The following is a 13,182-nucleotide window of genomic DNA, read 5'->3' on the forward strand; positions in this document are numbered from 1 at the left end:
CACTTTGTGAAGTGGTCTTCACCATGCCTGAAATAACACTGTGCTAGTGTTCATCTAACACTGAAACGCAGCTTCTCATTCACAAATTGGGAAAATCCAGATTGCTGCACAACAAACACTGCTGCCCCTTCATGAGTTACATACTTTCTTGTTTTGATCCATTTCCTTCTGTTTAAAAGAGATAAGAAAAGTGTATTATAATGTGTTGGGTACCTCAGAAGATTCAGTTAGGCCTTCAGCATTTCCTGGAAAATGAACATGAAATTGCCCAGTGAGATGGAGCCAGAAGTAAGAGGGAATGTAAAAACAGACAAATAAAATGCACAATACTAATTTCTTTAATGTAAAGCAGTTTATGGAGTTCTTTGTTTTGCACAGTCTTTGAGTTTCCCAGCTAATTCCATGTCCTCAGGTAGTTGCTGGGCAGGAAGCAGTGTGCTATGCCAGCTGTAGCTGATGTTTGCTGTGCACACACTCGTGTGTGCATTGGCCAGCCCAGCAGAGCAGGTGCCCTCAGCACAAGCTGGCCAGCCCTGCTCTGTATGGGCATCTGTGCTTTGCACAGCCACTTGGTTACTTTGTCCCTGCAGCCCACTTGGCCTTCCCAGCAAAGGCTGCTCCTAAAGGAGGGCATAGCAGTCAGACTCAGTGGGAGACACGAGCCTGGGTGCTCATGAGAATACAGAAGACAAGGAGGAGCTGCTGATGTAATTTCAGAAACTGTGGTTTTTTAGCCAAGAAAGGAGGTGAACAGGGTTCCTGTAGATAGTCCTGTAGAGGTTTCACAAGGGACCTGAGATTATTTCTTCCAGTCTCCTGGCTGGATATGCAACTCATTCACTGTGAGATGCCTGCTAGCACACTAGATCCCATACAAAGGCAGACTGGGCACCTCCAGGTTAGCTGTGGAGATCCCAGTAAGGTCTCACACTCTGGTTTTGTAAATAGTAGGTGTTTCATTCCAAACACTCTTCCCTTTTTCTGTCTAGGTACTGGGAAGCTCTGCTTTTTCCCGAGAGGTTCGAATATCTGAAGCAAGGAATGAAGTTTAAGTGCTGCACATTGGGTGCAGCAAAAGAAAGCTATTAAATGTATGCTTGCTCTATCTGTGCTTGAGGATGCAGTTTCTCAGCATTATCGTGCCATGCCTCATGATGCTGGGGATGAAATACAACTGCCTGTGCATGAGCAGCATTCTTATATCCCTGACTGTCCCCCAAAAAATGACTACACTTACCTCTGTGAAAGACTAGGCTCATCTAAGAATAGAACTAAGGCAGTGTGGAATTCCAGTCTGAGTCCTGTTTCCAAAAGCTAGTTTCATGTAAAAAGGAAAGAAAAAACATGTTGCCGTGGTGTTACACTGTACCTTTATTTTGACAGTTTCATGCTGTGAAATGATAAATGATGTTCCATAAGCAGAAATCAGCCCAGAATCAGAATCAATGCTAGAATTTAATATAAACCAAAGTGTTTATGAGAAAGTAAATCTCTCAAGCCCTGGTTGTTGCTACAAGCACTTGTTTGCTTGTAAGAATGGTTAAGCTGGCTATGCTTTCAGCAAAAGATAAGATGTGCAGATGCAGCCTACTGTGTTGCCTGGTTTCTGAATCCTGAAAACAAGCTTTTGAGAACAACTAAATTTCTTCCCAGCCCTACTGAGTTGGACTGAATAACCATAGGTAGGCAAATACCTTCCTTCCTAAGAGATGAATTTTTAAGTCTCATGTGTAAATTTCCTGTCTGTGGTTCATGAGCTATCACAAATCAGATTATGCTCTTCATGCTACTTATGTGCTATGTAATGTAAATCAGCTTTACCAGGGAATGAAGTATCTGAAAACTCATTTTTTGATGTATGAAAAGACCAGAACTTGATGCCTAAAAATAAATTTGGGTATAAATTCAGTATGACTTCAGAAAATCAGAGCTTTTCATTTTTTTAAATGCTTGTCTCACCAAGTTGTGATAGTGCTTAGCAGTGCATTGAAGTGTTTCCTGTCAGAATTCACTGTAAAGCACCTGTGTATCTTATCATCTGATCTGTCCAAGTTCACCTTCAACTTGCATTGTTGGTGTGTTTTTGATTGCTTGGTGCATAAAGACTCAGTGGTATATTTAAAAAAGTAAATAAATTATTTGATGATGGCTGTTTCCTGTTGCTGAAATTTGAGGAGCTGGCATCTTCCAATCTTCCATCAGATTCCTTGAATGTGTAGAAAAATTATGCTAGCAGGAGTGACTTCAGAAACTTTTAACAGAGATACTGAGTGAACAGTGCTGGTTCACCTTGTAGAGCTGTGACATTGTTTGCTATAACCTGGGTGCTTTGGGAAGTGTCACTGTGCAGTTGAACTTACAAATGACAAATGAAATTGAATTTGTAAATACAACAAATACTGTTGTAAGCAAATTATTTTCTTTCTTGTTCCTCCAGACTAAAATAAAGAATAATTTAGTAGCTTCTGCTTTTAGAAATAAAAGCACTTATGGAGGGTCCTCACAGAGCATAAGAATATGGCAAAACAATACGAATGAGGGTGATCATTGCAGCTTCTTGACCAGGCTTCTCTTCCAAGAGCCAAGTCCTCTGTGCATTGTTACAAGGTTAATTTACTGCACCTTTTGGTGTGGGTGTTGCTTGGCTCCTTCCTTGATGACCTCAGGACCTCATTGAAGGAAAAAAAAAAAATCTTGCAATCTATTTTCTGGCTGTCTAAATGGGAAGCTCTTGGCTAAGACACTCAGCCTGATGTGGCTGATGATGTTAAAAGATAAAGGTTAAGATGACAAGATCTCAAGTTAGGATAGAAATGAAGCCATGGCAGCAGTGTTCTTTCAGGCTTGCAGGTGTGCAGAGCCTTCACTGTGCAGCTGCTGATTAAACCCAAGCTGAGTACATAAAGCCTGAAATTATCTGTTTCTGTGCTGCTTGTAATAGGGCTCAGGACACAGGTTCCCATCCCAGGAGGTACAGCTACCTTAGCACAGGGTGTTTTATCAGAAAAGTGCAGTGTGTGTTTTGTTAGATAGCACAGGGTGGTGTTCAGATAAGCAGTGAAATTTTATAAATGCAGCTTTGTTCTTAACGTGATTAAGGGACTTCTTGTGTTGTAAAAAGCAGCTCCCCCTCCCCTACTCAGTCTATTAAATATTTTTTAATTATCTAGGAACTTAAAAGCTCTGAAACTTTATTTTAGTCAGTTTATGAGCAACACTTGCTGGGTAGAATCAGCCTCAGTTCTTTGTATTCAAGAAAAGTCTGCTCATAAAGTCTGTGGAAGTGCTGAGGTAAAGCTGGGATGGCAAAATTGAATGTTTTTTCAAAATGAATGTTTGAAGGTACCCTCTTACCTTCTGTGAGTGTGAGCATCCAGCCAAGCTTAATGACAATACAACAATGTCTGCAATCCTATTCCTAAGCAGCTATCAGGATAGGTCATAGATTTGTTAAAGTTGGATAATGCCTGTAAGATCATTAGGGCCAAGTATTAACCTGATACTGCCAGGTTCACCACAATTTTTTGTGATATCTTGAGAGAATACTGGGAAGGTGGTAGCAGAAAATCTCTTCAACATCTGAACTCTGAGATGAATCTCTTCCTTTCCAGCTGCACCTTTGAACCCTTTGAACTCCAGCTGTTGGGAACTGGGATTTCCCTTTCAAGTAGGAGTTTCTTCTGTCATCTTGTCACCACTTGGGTAGTTCTTGTAGATTTGAGGCTTTCCAATTAAGCTGCATATAATTATAGGTTGAAAAACATTTAGTCTGTGCGCTGTAGTTTTGATAAATATTTGGGAGTTTCAGTGTTGGGTTAACATCAAGTGTGTTTTTAGCAACTTACTCTTTTAAAATCCTTCTAATTGCATAAATATTTTTCCAAATGTCTGTTTGGGTTTTTTTGCAGAGCAAGATTGTATGATATTCCATAAACTGGGGAAAATAATGCATTTTTCTCCTTAGAAGAATAAATGACAATTATTTTACTGTAAGTTTATAGACTATGGAATAAGATGTAACGTTAAGTTTGAGGGGAATCCAAATTTCTGAGTAAGAGCTTTGCATCCCCAGGTTTTATTGAGGTGGGGCTATTTGTGAAGTCTGTCCATGAACATTTCTTATCAGCTTGGGAATTCACAACAAGCAGTTAGTGTAGCTTATAAACAATACAGGATTATTGACAAAAGCTGCTTGCAAAGATGAGTCTGCTTTGTATGGTAAAATACTAGTTACAGTCAACATCTGTTATAACCACATGACCTCAATTTGATCTTAATTTTCTGCCTCTGTTCATAGATACAGAAAAAAAACTCTAATAAAATGCTAGGATTGCCAGTCATTCTTCACCAGTGTCCTAATCTTACTATATTTTCCATTGGAAATAAACTCTTGGTGTCTTAAACCCAATATTTCACCTTCATGCCACTTAGGAACAAGGTATAATACCAGGATGTTACTACATGACATGCATCAGTTGTTACTAATCTGTTTCTTTGAAGTGCTGCCTTAAAACCATCCTCCTACTTACCAATTTATCCACCTAATCCAGTGACTGATTTCCAGAAGTGACAGCTTCTAACACTTTGGATAGATTTATTTTTTTTAACTCAAAAGACTGCTAGTCCTTTATTGTACATAAAAATTTCAGACCTGTCAATCCAATAACTTGTAATAGACTTTGTTCTGTGTCCCTGTAATTATCTGAGTTTGTGTGTAACAGTCTTTTTTCCCTTTTCTTTCCTTTTCCTTTGATTAACTCTTATTTTGTGGATTGCTTTCATCTTGTGTTCCATTATGAAAAAAGAGCACAAGTTTTAATTTGATAAAATAGTACTAAATAAAACTAAAATAGTTTTTTGCCATATGTTATTGAGACTTACGAATTCCTTGCAACAACTCTATTTTATTTATTCTAGAAGCCCTGTCTGCTATGGTCAGATTCCGAGCTGGCATAACCTAAATAAACTGGGCTAACAATGTTCATGAATCTGCTACTAACTGAAAGTAACACAGTTTTTTAAGTATTATGTACTGGTAGCAATTCCAAATTGTTTAATTCCAAGACTGGTGTTTATATGTGATGCATCTTTGAAGGAGTCCATCAGATTGAACAAGGTTTTTGGTAAGCATGAATAGCATAAAATCAATTCCTTTTGTACTTCTTCTGCTTGGATAGAGGAGGTGCAATACTTTTAGTGTGATACTGAATTGAACATCCAAGTCTGAGATAGTTATTCCCAGTGTTCCCATGAGGGAAAATAGGGTGTTAAAGTCCGTTTATGGGATGTAGGTTTGAGCACCTGGAGACCAACCTGAGATGGGCAGGTTGTAACACTGCAGAAAGCTGCTCTCAATTGGCACTTTGGAACTGTGTACATACCCATGTTTGTGAGCAAACATGCCTGTTCTTTATATTTTCCTGTTATTTTCACTTCAGATTTTGTCATGGTTAGCTCCAATGGTTCATAACCCTCTCATAAAGGTCTCCCCCCCCTTAAAAAAATAAACAAAACCCAAACAAAAAAATTTACACATTGGTGGACTTGACTTCTGTTTACAAAAAAATATGGATGGGGATGTTAATCTTTTCAGTTTTGTCTTTGTTTGTGTAAATCCCTTTGAACTACATATTAGTCTGAGTTCCATAGTGGCTTCTCAAATGGATTATGTATTTTTTGAATTTTGCTTCTAGCTGAACTCCATATTAATTTCTGAACTCTTGTAAGTTCTGATAAAATTCTCTTGATAAGGTATGAATCTGATAAACCTGCTTCATTGTATCATAACTCTGTCTTGAAATTACCTAATTTATGCAAGATAAGTTTTTACAAGAGCAAAAACACAGAAATTATCCAATTTGTGTCCTATGCTAGCCTCTGCTTCCTGAGAGCTCTTGAGCAAACAGAAACTGCAGCACTTGAGACTATGCCAGATGGTTTAAAAATTCCCTAGAGAATAAATAAATCTAACTAGTGTTGTATATTTCCATCACACTTGAGATTCCCTTGAAGTAGAGCTTTTTGTTTCTCCTTGATGTTTACCAGTATCTACCATATAGAAATGTATGGAATTGTTTGGGAAGCCCTTGTGGGTGTCACAGGTGAAACTGGAAACTTAGGAATCCCACCAGAGGAAGACATTCCTTGTCTTCTGAGTTTGGATGCTGGGAATTACAGAAGAGGTAATTTAGAAACAGGCTTAACTTTTATGATACAATGTTTCCTCACTGGTTGGCAAAACAAGTTTCAGCCTTGACTTCAGTGAGAACAGGACATTCAGACATGACCAAGAATAGATTCCTAACATAGATAATTCCTAGATCAGCTAAGCTCTCCCAGGGGAGAGAGAGTTGATGAGCAGGAGAAATGAAGTTCACTGCTTAGGGGACCTTTCTTCTGATTCCTCTTAATAGTTTGTTCACTGCTAACTCTCATCAGCAAACTGACTTACAGCTGCAGAGAGAAATCTTTCATTATCTGAGCTACTGCAAGTAAAAAATAAGCTGTAGAAGGATAAAATTGTGAGTACACTGTGTTTTAATTTCCTCAGTCCAGAGAGGACTGTTGACTTCTATGAGAGAACAGCTCACATACTTATTTCTGAAACATTATTTGAAGGTGTATCTTGCTTTGATGGCAGCTGAACATGACAATACCTTAGGTGAAATTATAAACTCCTGTAGTAAGGTGAAGTGAATGGGATTTACATTATTCTTCCAAATAACTTATTTAAATGTTATGAGAGCACACCTGTGTCAGTGACAAAATCACTCTTCTCATCCCTCATCCATCAGACCAGAAATAAGTGTTTCTATTTCCAGGCCAGACAGGAGCCACATGATGGGATTTGCCATGTTAAATCTAAGTATACTTTTACCAATCCCTAGACATTGGGATTATGCTGCCCTTCTCCTTTACAGGCAGGGACATAGCTTATACAGGTATCCAGCTGAGAAGTGCTAATAGTACTGATGTGGGGGGCTGCCCTGGACACCAGACACCCACCAAAGCCTCCCTCTCACTCATCCTCAGCTGAACAGGGGTGAGAAAACATAACAAAAGGCTTGTGAGTCAAGGTAAGGACATGGAGATATCACTCAGCAATTACTGTCATGGGCAAAGCAGACTCAGCTTGAATTTAATTAATTGCCAATCAAACCAGAGTAGGGTAATGAGAAAGAAAACCAAATCTTGAAAACATCTTTCCCTCACCCCTCCCTTCTTCTCGAACTTAACTTTACTCCTGATTTTTCTCTACCTTCTTCCCCCTCAGCAGCTCTAGGGGGCAGGGAATGGGGATTCATCACACATTGTCTCAGCCACTCCTTCCTCCTCAGGAGCAGGACTCCTCACACTGTCCAGGAATCAGCTCTCCACCATCTTCTCCAATCTGAGTCTTTCCCACGGGTACAGTTCTTCAGGAACAGACTGCTCCAGCGTGGGCCCCTCCCAGAGGGTGTAGTCCTTCAGGAACAAGCTGTTCTAGCATGGGTCTCCTGCTGGAGTCCTGCCAGCAAACTGTCTCCACTGCTGGCTCCTCTCTCCATGGGTCCACAGGTCCCTGCTAGGAGTCTGCTCCAGCATGGGCTTCCCATGGAGTCAGTCTCCTTTGATCTTCCACTGCTCCAGTGTAGCATCCTCCAGGGGCTGCAGGTGGCTCTCTGCTCCAGAATGGATCTCCACAGGCTGCAGGGGCACAGCTGCCTCACCATGGTCTGAGCTGTGGGATGCAGGGGAATCTTCAGTTCTGGCACCTGGATCAGCTCCTGACCCTCCTTCTGCACTGACCTTGGTGTCTGCAGGACTGTTCCCCTCATGTGTTCTTATTTTTCTGTCCTAGTTGCCATTGCACAGGCTTTTTTCTCTTCTCAAATACATTATCCTGGAGGAGCTACCACCATCACTGCTATGGTCAGTGATGTCCTGGAGCTGGCTGGCACTGACTGTTGGACACTGGGGAAACTCTGGGAGCTTCTCATGGAAGTCACCCCTTTGCTACCAAAACCTTGCCATGCAGAAGAGTAGAATTACTAAAATGAAGAGGCTGCTAGGGAAAGTGAGGCAGTGTGGGCTTTGCTCTGCATGAATAATGAACTGAAATTCCAGAAATCCTGGGTTAATTTGTCACTGTGTCGCTAAGCCAGTGCTACTCATCTGTGAATGTTGTTATCAAAGTTACCTGCAGTTACTTAATGCAGCCGAGCTGTTCTTCTTACCTATGTGTTCTGAAGCCAATTCCAAAAATACTACTGTTTATGCTGTCAGACAGTGCTGTGCAGCTGCTGGTTTAGAAATATCTAGCATGGTCCAGACTCAATATCAGAAAATAAAGTTTAGCAATACTGAAATAAGTAGCATCTACCAGTAGCAATTAGTGAAGCAGTGCTAAAGTTACTTTACCTGATGCATATGAAAATGTTGCCTAAAAAAAATAAGTAGAACCTCCCCAATGAGCTCAAGAACAACTCTTTCCCACCCATCTTGACTACAAAGCTGTTGTGCTTCCTTACACAGTGGTTAAGTGCCTCTGCTCCATTTTTCCCATCAGTTTTGTAGAACCCATATTCATAACCAAAGCAAAATGCTCTCACAGGCTTTTTGGAAATACATGTAAATGGTCTCATGGGTCTCTGTCACACACTTAGCTTACTCTTTCTGTATGTCACTATTGGTGCAAGAGTCTTGCCTTATAAAGTTGTTTCTCTGAAAGGTCTTTACTGTCTGTTTACTTTACTGACTCCTTTATATCAAAGCTTTCTGGGAAAAGCACTTTCTTTCTTGCCCCTGGGTCTTGTGAGTTGTTTTTGTTTTGGTTTGGTTTTTTTTTGTTCAGTGAGATTTTTTGTTTTTGTTTTTAGTTTTTTGGGGTTTGTTTGTTTTTTTTGTTGTTGTTGTTGTTTTTTATTAATAGTAGTAGTGATTGTAAGTCTGTGGCTCTTTTAGAATTTCTCTACCTAAAAGTGTAAAAGGACCATGCATTTAATTACTTTCAGATATTAAATTTGAAAAACTTGCCCATCCAGCTGTCTCTGTATAGATTTGCATTTGAACACTCTAAATATCTAATAATTTGATTCTCTTTACAGCTACCAGCTGATAGAATCTTGGTATTTTAAACAGTTAGTGATAGACATGATTTGACTAATGTGACTCCCAGGGAGAGTAGTGTTTTGTGCTGTGCTAACTTTGCCTTTAGGTGTGGTATTTATTATTCCCCAAGGCACAATGGTGGTTCAAGAGTTTGGTGCTGAAGGAGGTGGAAGTTCCCAGCACCTCATTTCAGAGCAATCCACAGAGTTCAGTATCTGGATGAGTATGGCTTTGAAATCCTTCCCTGCTGTGTTTATACTTCGGTTCTTTGCCGGTTGTTATCTTGGAAGAATTGTTTGTACTACTGGTTGCTCAGGCATCTGGTACTGTCACAAGACAATGCAGTTGCTCTTGTGAACTGTGAGTTTAGCAGACAAGCTGGAACGTGTACAGGTGTGTATTTCCAAAGTACTAGAAAACTATTGAACATTACTTGGCAGGTGTGGCAAAGCTGTTAAAATGCTACTAGGTTGCAATCTATTTTCTTTATGCTCTGTCCACATTGTCTGATAAATCATGTACATTTGTCTTTCACAGTTTCTTAGTGAATGTTCTTGTGATAAAAGGAGCCTTGAACCCAGTAGTAACACTTGTTGTCTTTGCCACAGTATCACCTGCTGCTTGATGCTGCTTTTGGTGTCCAACTTTCTGTAAGCAGAGCCTTTTTTAAGGAAAGCTTGTAGTCTGAAACTTCCTACTGCAGTTGAGAGTTTGTGGGAAAATATCAAATAGGAAAAGAACTAACTCCTTGCTTTTGTATTGCTGAGGAATTTCTAACCTCATTAAGGGATCTAGAAGTTATTGCAGTGCCTGACTTCCTTGGACCAAGTTTACCCACATCTGCTAGACTGAATAGAATCTAACTTCTCCCATCTCCCAGAGTCAGCACTGAATTAAACCACTTACCACCTTCTTCTTCTGTGACAATAGAGGAAGGTGGTTATTTTAGCAAACAAGTTATAAAAGTGGTGTCATCCATGGGTATCATGGTAGGTTTCAACCAAATATGGGATGGATACTCACTCTAGGAGTCTTCATGATCTGCCATGTAGGAGTCTTGACTCGGGAAAAGTAGACCAAAACTGTGTTTGTTTCACAGTGAATCAACATGTTAGTTATTATTTTAAATTTAAAATCTTGAGAACTTCTATCTACAGAATTAAAAATTTGCCACCTTCTTAAACATGGTGCATGGAGCATTTATTTCATTACTGCTACTTTGAATCTGCTAAAATTAAGTTCATGATCTTCTTATCTCTATTGGAGAAGTAGATAGTGACCATAAATGGACAAAATACTTAAATGAGCTCTCCAACTTTCCCCCCCACCCCCCAAAAGGAAATGAATGCAGAGAATGCATTAATTGTTTGGGACTGTCCACGTGACTGCCTTATCTTCTCAGGCAAGCCCTTTTAAAAATAGGGTATGTGTTAAACGTGATGGAGTTCTAAAAACAACATTTTTAATAAACCTCTTACTAGAACTTCCAAGTTAAGCTGAAATGTGGTTTTCAAGAGAAAAATCCTAGCTAGTATCTGAATTTGTGCTTTTATAATTTTTAAGAACTTGTGTTAAAGAAGTTTAAGAAGAGCTGCTGTTCCAAGCAAGCTGTGCTTTGCTAAGTCTTTCACTGGAACTGTGTCCTAAACTTGGAAACAAACTTGCATATGCTCAAAGTAGATGAATTGTTTTTCTAATCTACATGTTCAAGAGCATAAGGATCATCGTGAAACCTCTGTACTGACACTTCTGTGGGTGGCAGAGTACTCAAGCTGAGTGAATGTGAGCTTTATCTGAAAGGTGGAAATGCATCACACCTGACTGGCCTAAACATAATAGCAAAGTACTGCGTCCAAGAACCCTCCTTGTTTAGGCACTGCTCCTCTGTGCTGTGCTGTCACTGCCATCACTGAAGTTCTTTGATGCACACCTGTAGAGTGCTTGCATAGAAATATAGAGAGAGGCACAGGCACCTATTGCCTGCTCAGGCATCTAAACCATCTTGTAACTCTTAGACATTCTTTCCTGTTAGAGTAACTTGATCCACCTTCTATCATTATACTGCTTACTTAAATTTGGATATTTGGCATACAAGCATCTTGTGTGTGTGTGTGTGTAGCACACACAATGTGTTAAGTGATCCACAAGTTTCCAGCTGCAAATTGGATACTGTGATGGTTTGCCAAATGTATGCTGTGCAACTCTGGCATATTTTTCTGCTTGTTGACTATATCAAAACACAACAGTGTAAGCAATTCCTGGGTTGGTCTTGAATAAGAATTATTTTGAAAAATAAATTTTATTTTATTTTCACTTACCTATCTAAAAAAAAAAAGATCTCTCTTTAGGGTGGTGTAGTAGTAGTCCTCAGCTTTGTTCTTGGCAGAAATATGTGATCTCCCAATATGTAGCATGAGGCTGAATATCAGAGTAAAATACATGCACTACTCTTTAGCAGTTCTTCAGAAGCAAACCTAGCTGGGTCTTGACCAGTCACCTGAGAAAAATGTAGGCCAGGCAAATAGGAGGAAGACTGTCTCCTGAAAGCAAAACTTTATTCTATGCAATCCTGTAATGTTCCTCTATGAAATCCTTTTATGTGTTTTCTGATGCTTTAAGCTTTGGCTAAATTCATGAGCCTGTAGAGAAGAACTGTGGAAGCACTGGCTGCCAGGGATGGCAGCTTGAAGCTCCAAAAACTACTTTAACTGAAACTTTCTTTGCCAGCCCCTGTGTTTCTTTCTGCTACTGGGCTTGTGTTGTGTTGGACCAGACATGCAGCAGGATGAGTTGATGGCAGATGCTTATTACTGCCTGCTGAGAACCTGACTTGGAGTTTTCTAAACTGTTATTTTTAGACTGTACAGTAAGTACAGATGGATTATAGAATTGCTTAGTAAATTGGCTGTCACTCCTTTCTCTTTGTGATAGCATTTCTCATGGCTGTAAATCCTCCTTATTTCTGTAAAAAAGAGGATAGTATTTCTTCAGCAGTAAGTCAGCTGATGGAGGCAGATTCTTCTGTTCTACTTTCTAAATACCTTGAGCATAAACAAAGTCAGCAAATTGCTTGTGTGACTGCATAAGTTGAATCACGCCAAGCTGGTCTTTTATCTCTCAGACAGACACATTTTTAATGGTGAAAACTGTTAAGTGGAGTACTGTCACCAGAGTGGAAAGCAGCAGAATGCAGCAGTTTTAGGAGTACAACAGGTCTGAATGATCAGTGCTGGACTAACTGGATGGCAGTAAAAACAATTATAGCAGTTAAAGGAAAACAACCTTTTTCCCCTCTCCCACCCTTCTTTCTAGTTGAGAATAGTTACGGATATCTGCACTTTGGCTGGCATTTGGCTGTGTTTTTTTTTAAGATAAGAACTTTACCTCCTTGTCAAATGCCTGGTATGTAGCAGGATATGATATGTAGCTTATTTTGTCTCTGTTCATGTTTCACTGCTGTGGCTGGATTCTCCTATATTGTAGATATGCAAGTTAATATTAACTAAAAGGAGAGTCACTCTAATGGCTCCTAATTTTTTCTCTCACTGCATTGTTTTTAATTGATAGATGTCAAGCTCCTGGTAATTAGCAAAGAGCAGGGTGTTGATTTCTGAACAGTATCCTGTTTCTCTTTTGTTTGATTTTGAGTGTACACAGCTCGATGATGAGTGGGCTGCATTATTCAAATGCGAGGCAGCACGGATGCTTCCAGCCCCGAGCCAGGAAATCCTTGGCTTTTGAAGAATAACGGCTGCTGCAGGGATCTCTGGCTCTGCTGTGATATCATTAAACGAGCCTGAGGAAATGCCGTGGCAGCACTGCCAGCCCTTTGTGAGAGGGGATCCTTTCTGCACTCCCTTATCCCAGGAGTCTGTTCCTGAGTCTTGGTGTTTGTGACACTCAGGTTTAGATGACAGTTCTGCTTGGACATGCCTCTGCTTCTGAGCTGGATCTCTCACCATAAGGTACTGACTGCTGCTCTGTGTGTGTGTGTATGTGTGTGTGTGTATGTGAAATTCATTCATCTCCCGTCTCTGCACGCTGGAAGGGATCTGCCACTGCACTTTGTGTGGTGATGAAGTGAGAGGGGTT

At 40.0% G+C, this 13,182-nt stretch overlaps 1 protein-coding gene across 3 annotated transcripts in view; it reads left to right on the top strand.

The window, feature by feature from the left end:
• TBC1D4 (TBC1 domain family member 4) overlaps positions 1-13,182 on the top strand; it is a 95,142-nt gene that overhangs the window by 34,779 nt on the left and 47,181 nt on the right. The window contains exon 1 of one of the 3 annotated variants that reach the window (XM_079313686.1): positions 12,755-13,055. The exons of the other annotated variants lie outside the window; for them this stretch is intronic. Within the exon in view, the coding sequence (XP_079169812.1) occupies positions 13,020-13,055 (36 nt within the window). The 5' untranslated portion in view covers positions 12,755-13,019. Of the gene's footprint in view, positions 1-12,754; positions 13,056-13,182 lie in introns of those variants that run through there. 3 annotated transcript variants of the gene reach the window in all.

Source organism: Erithacus rubecula (assembly GCF_903797595.1).
Source record: "Erithacus rubecula genome assembly, chromosome: 1".
Lineage (NCBI taxonomy): Eukaryota > Metazoa > Chordata > Aves > Passeriformes > Muscicapidae > Erithacus > Erithacus rubecula.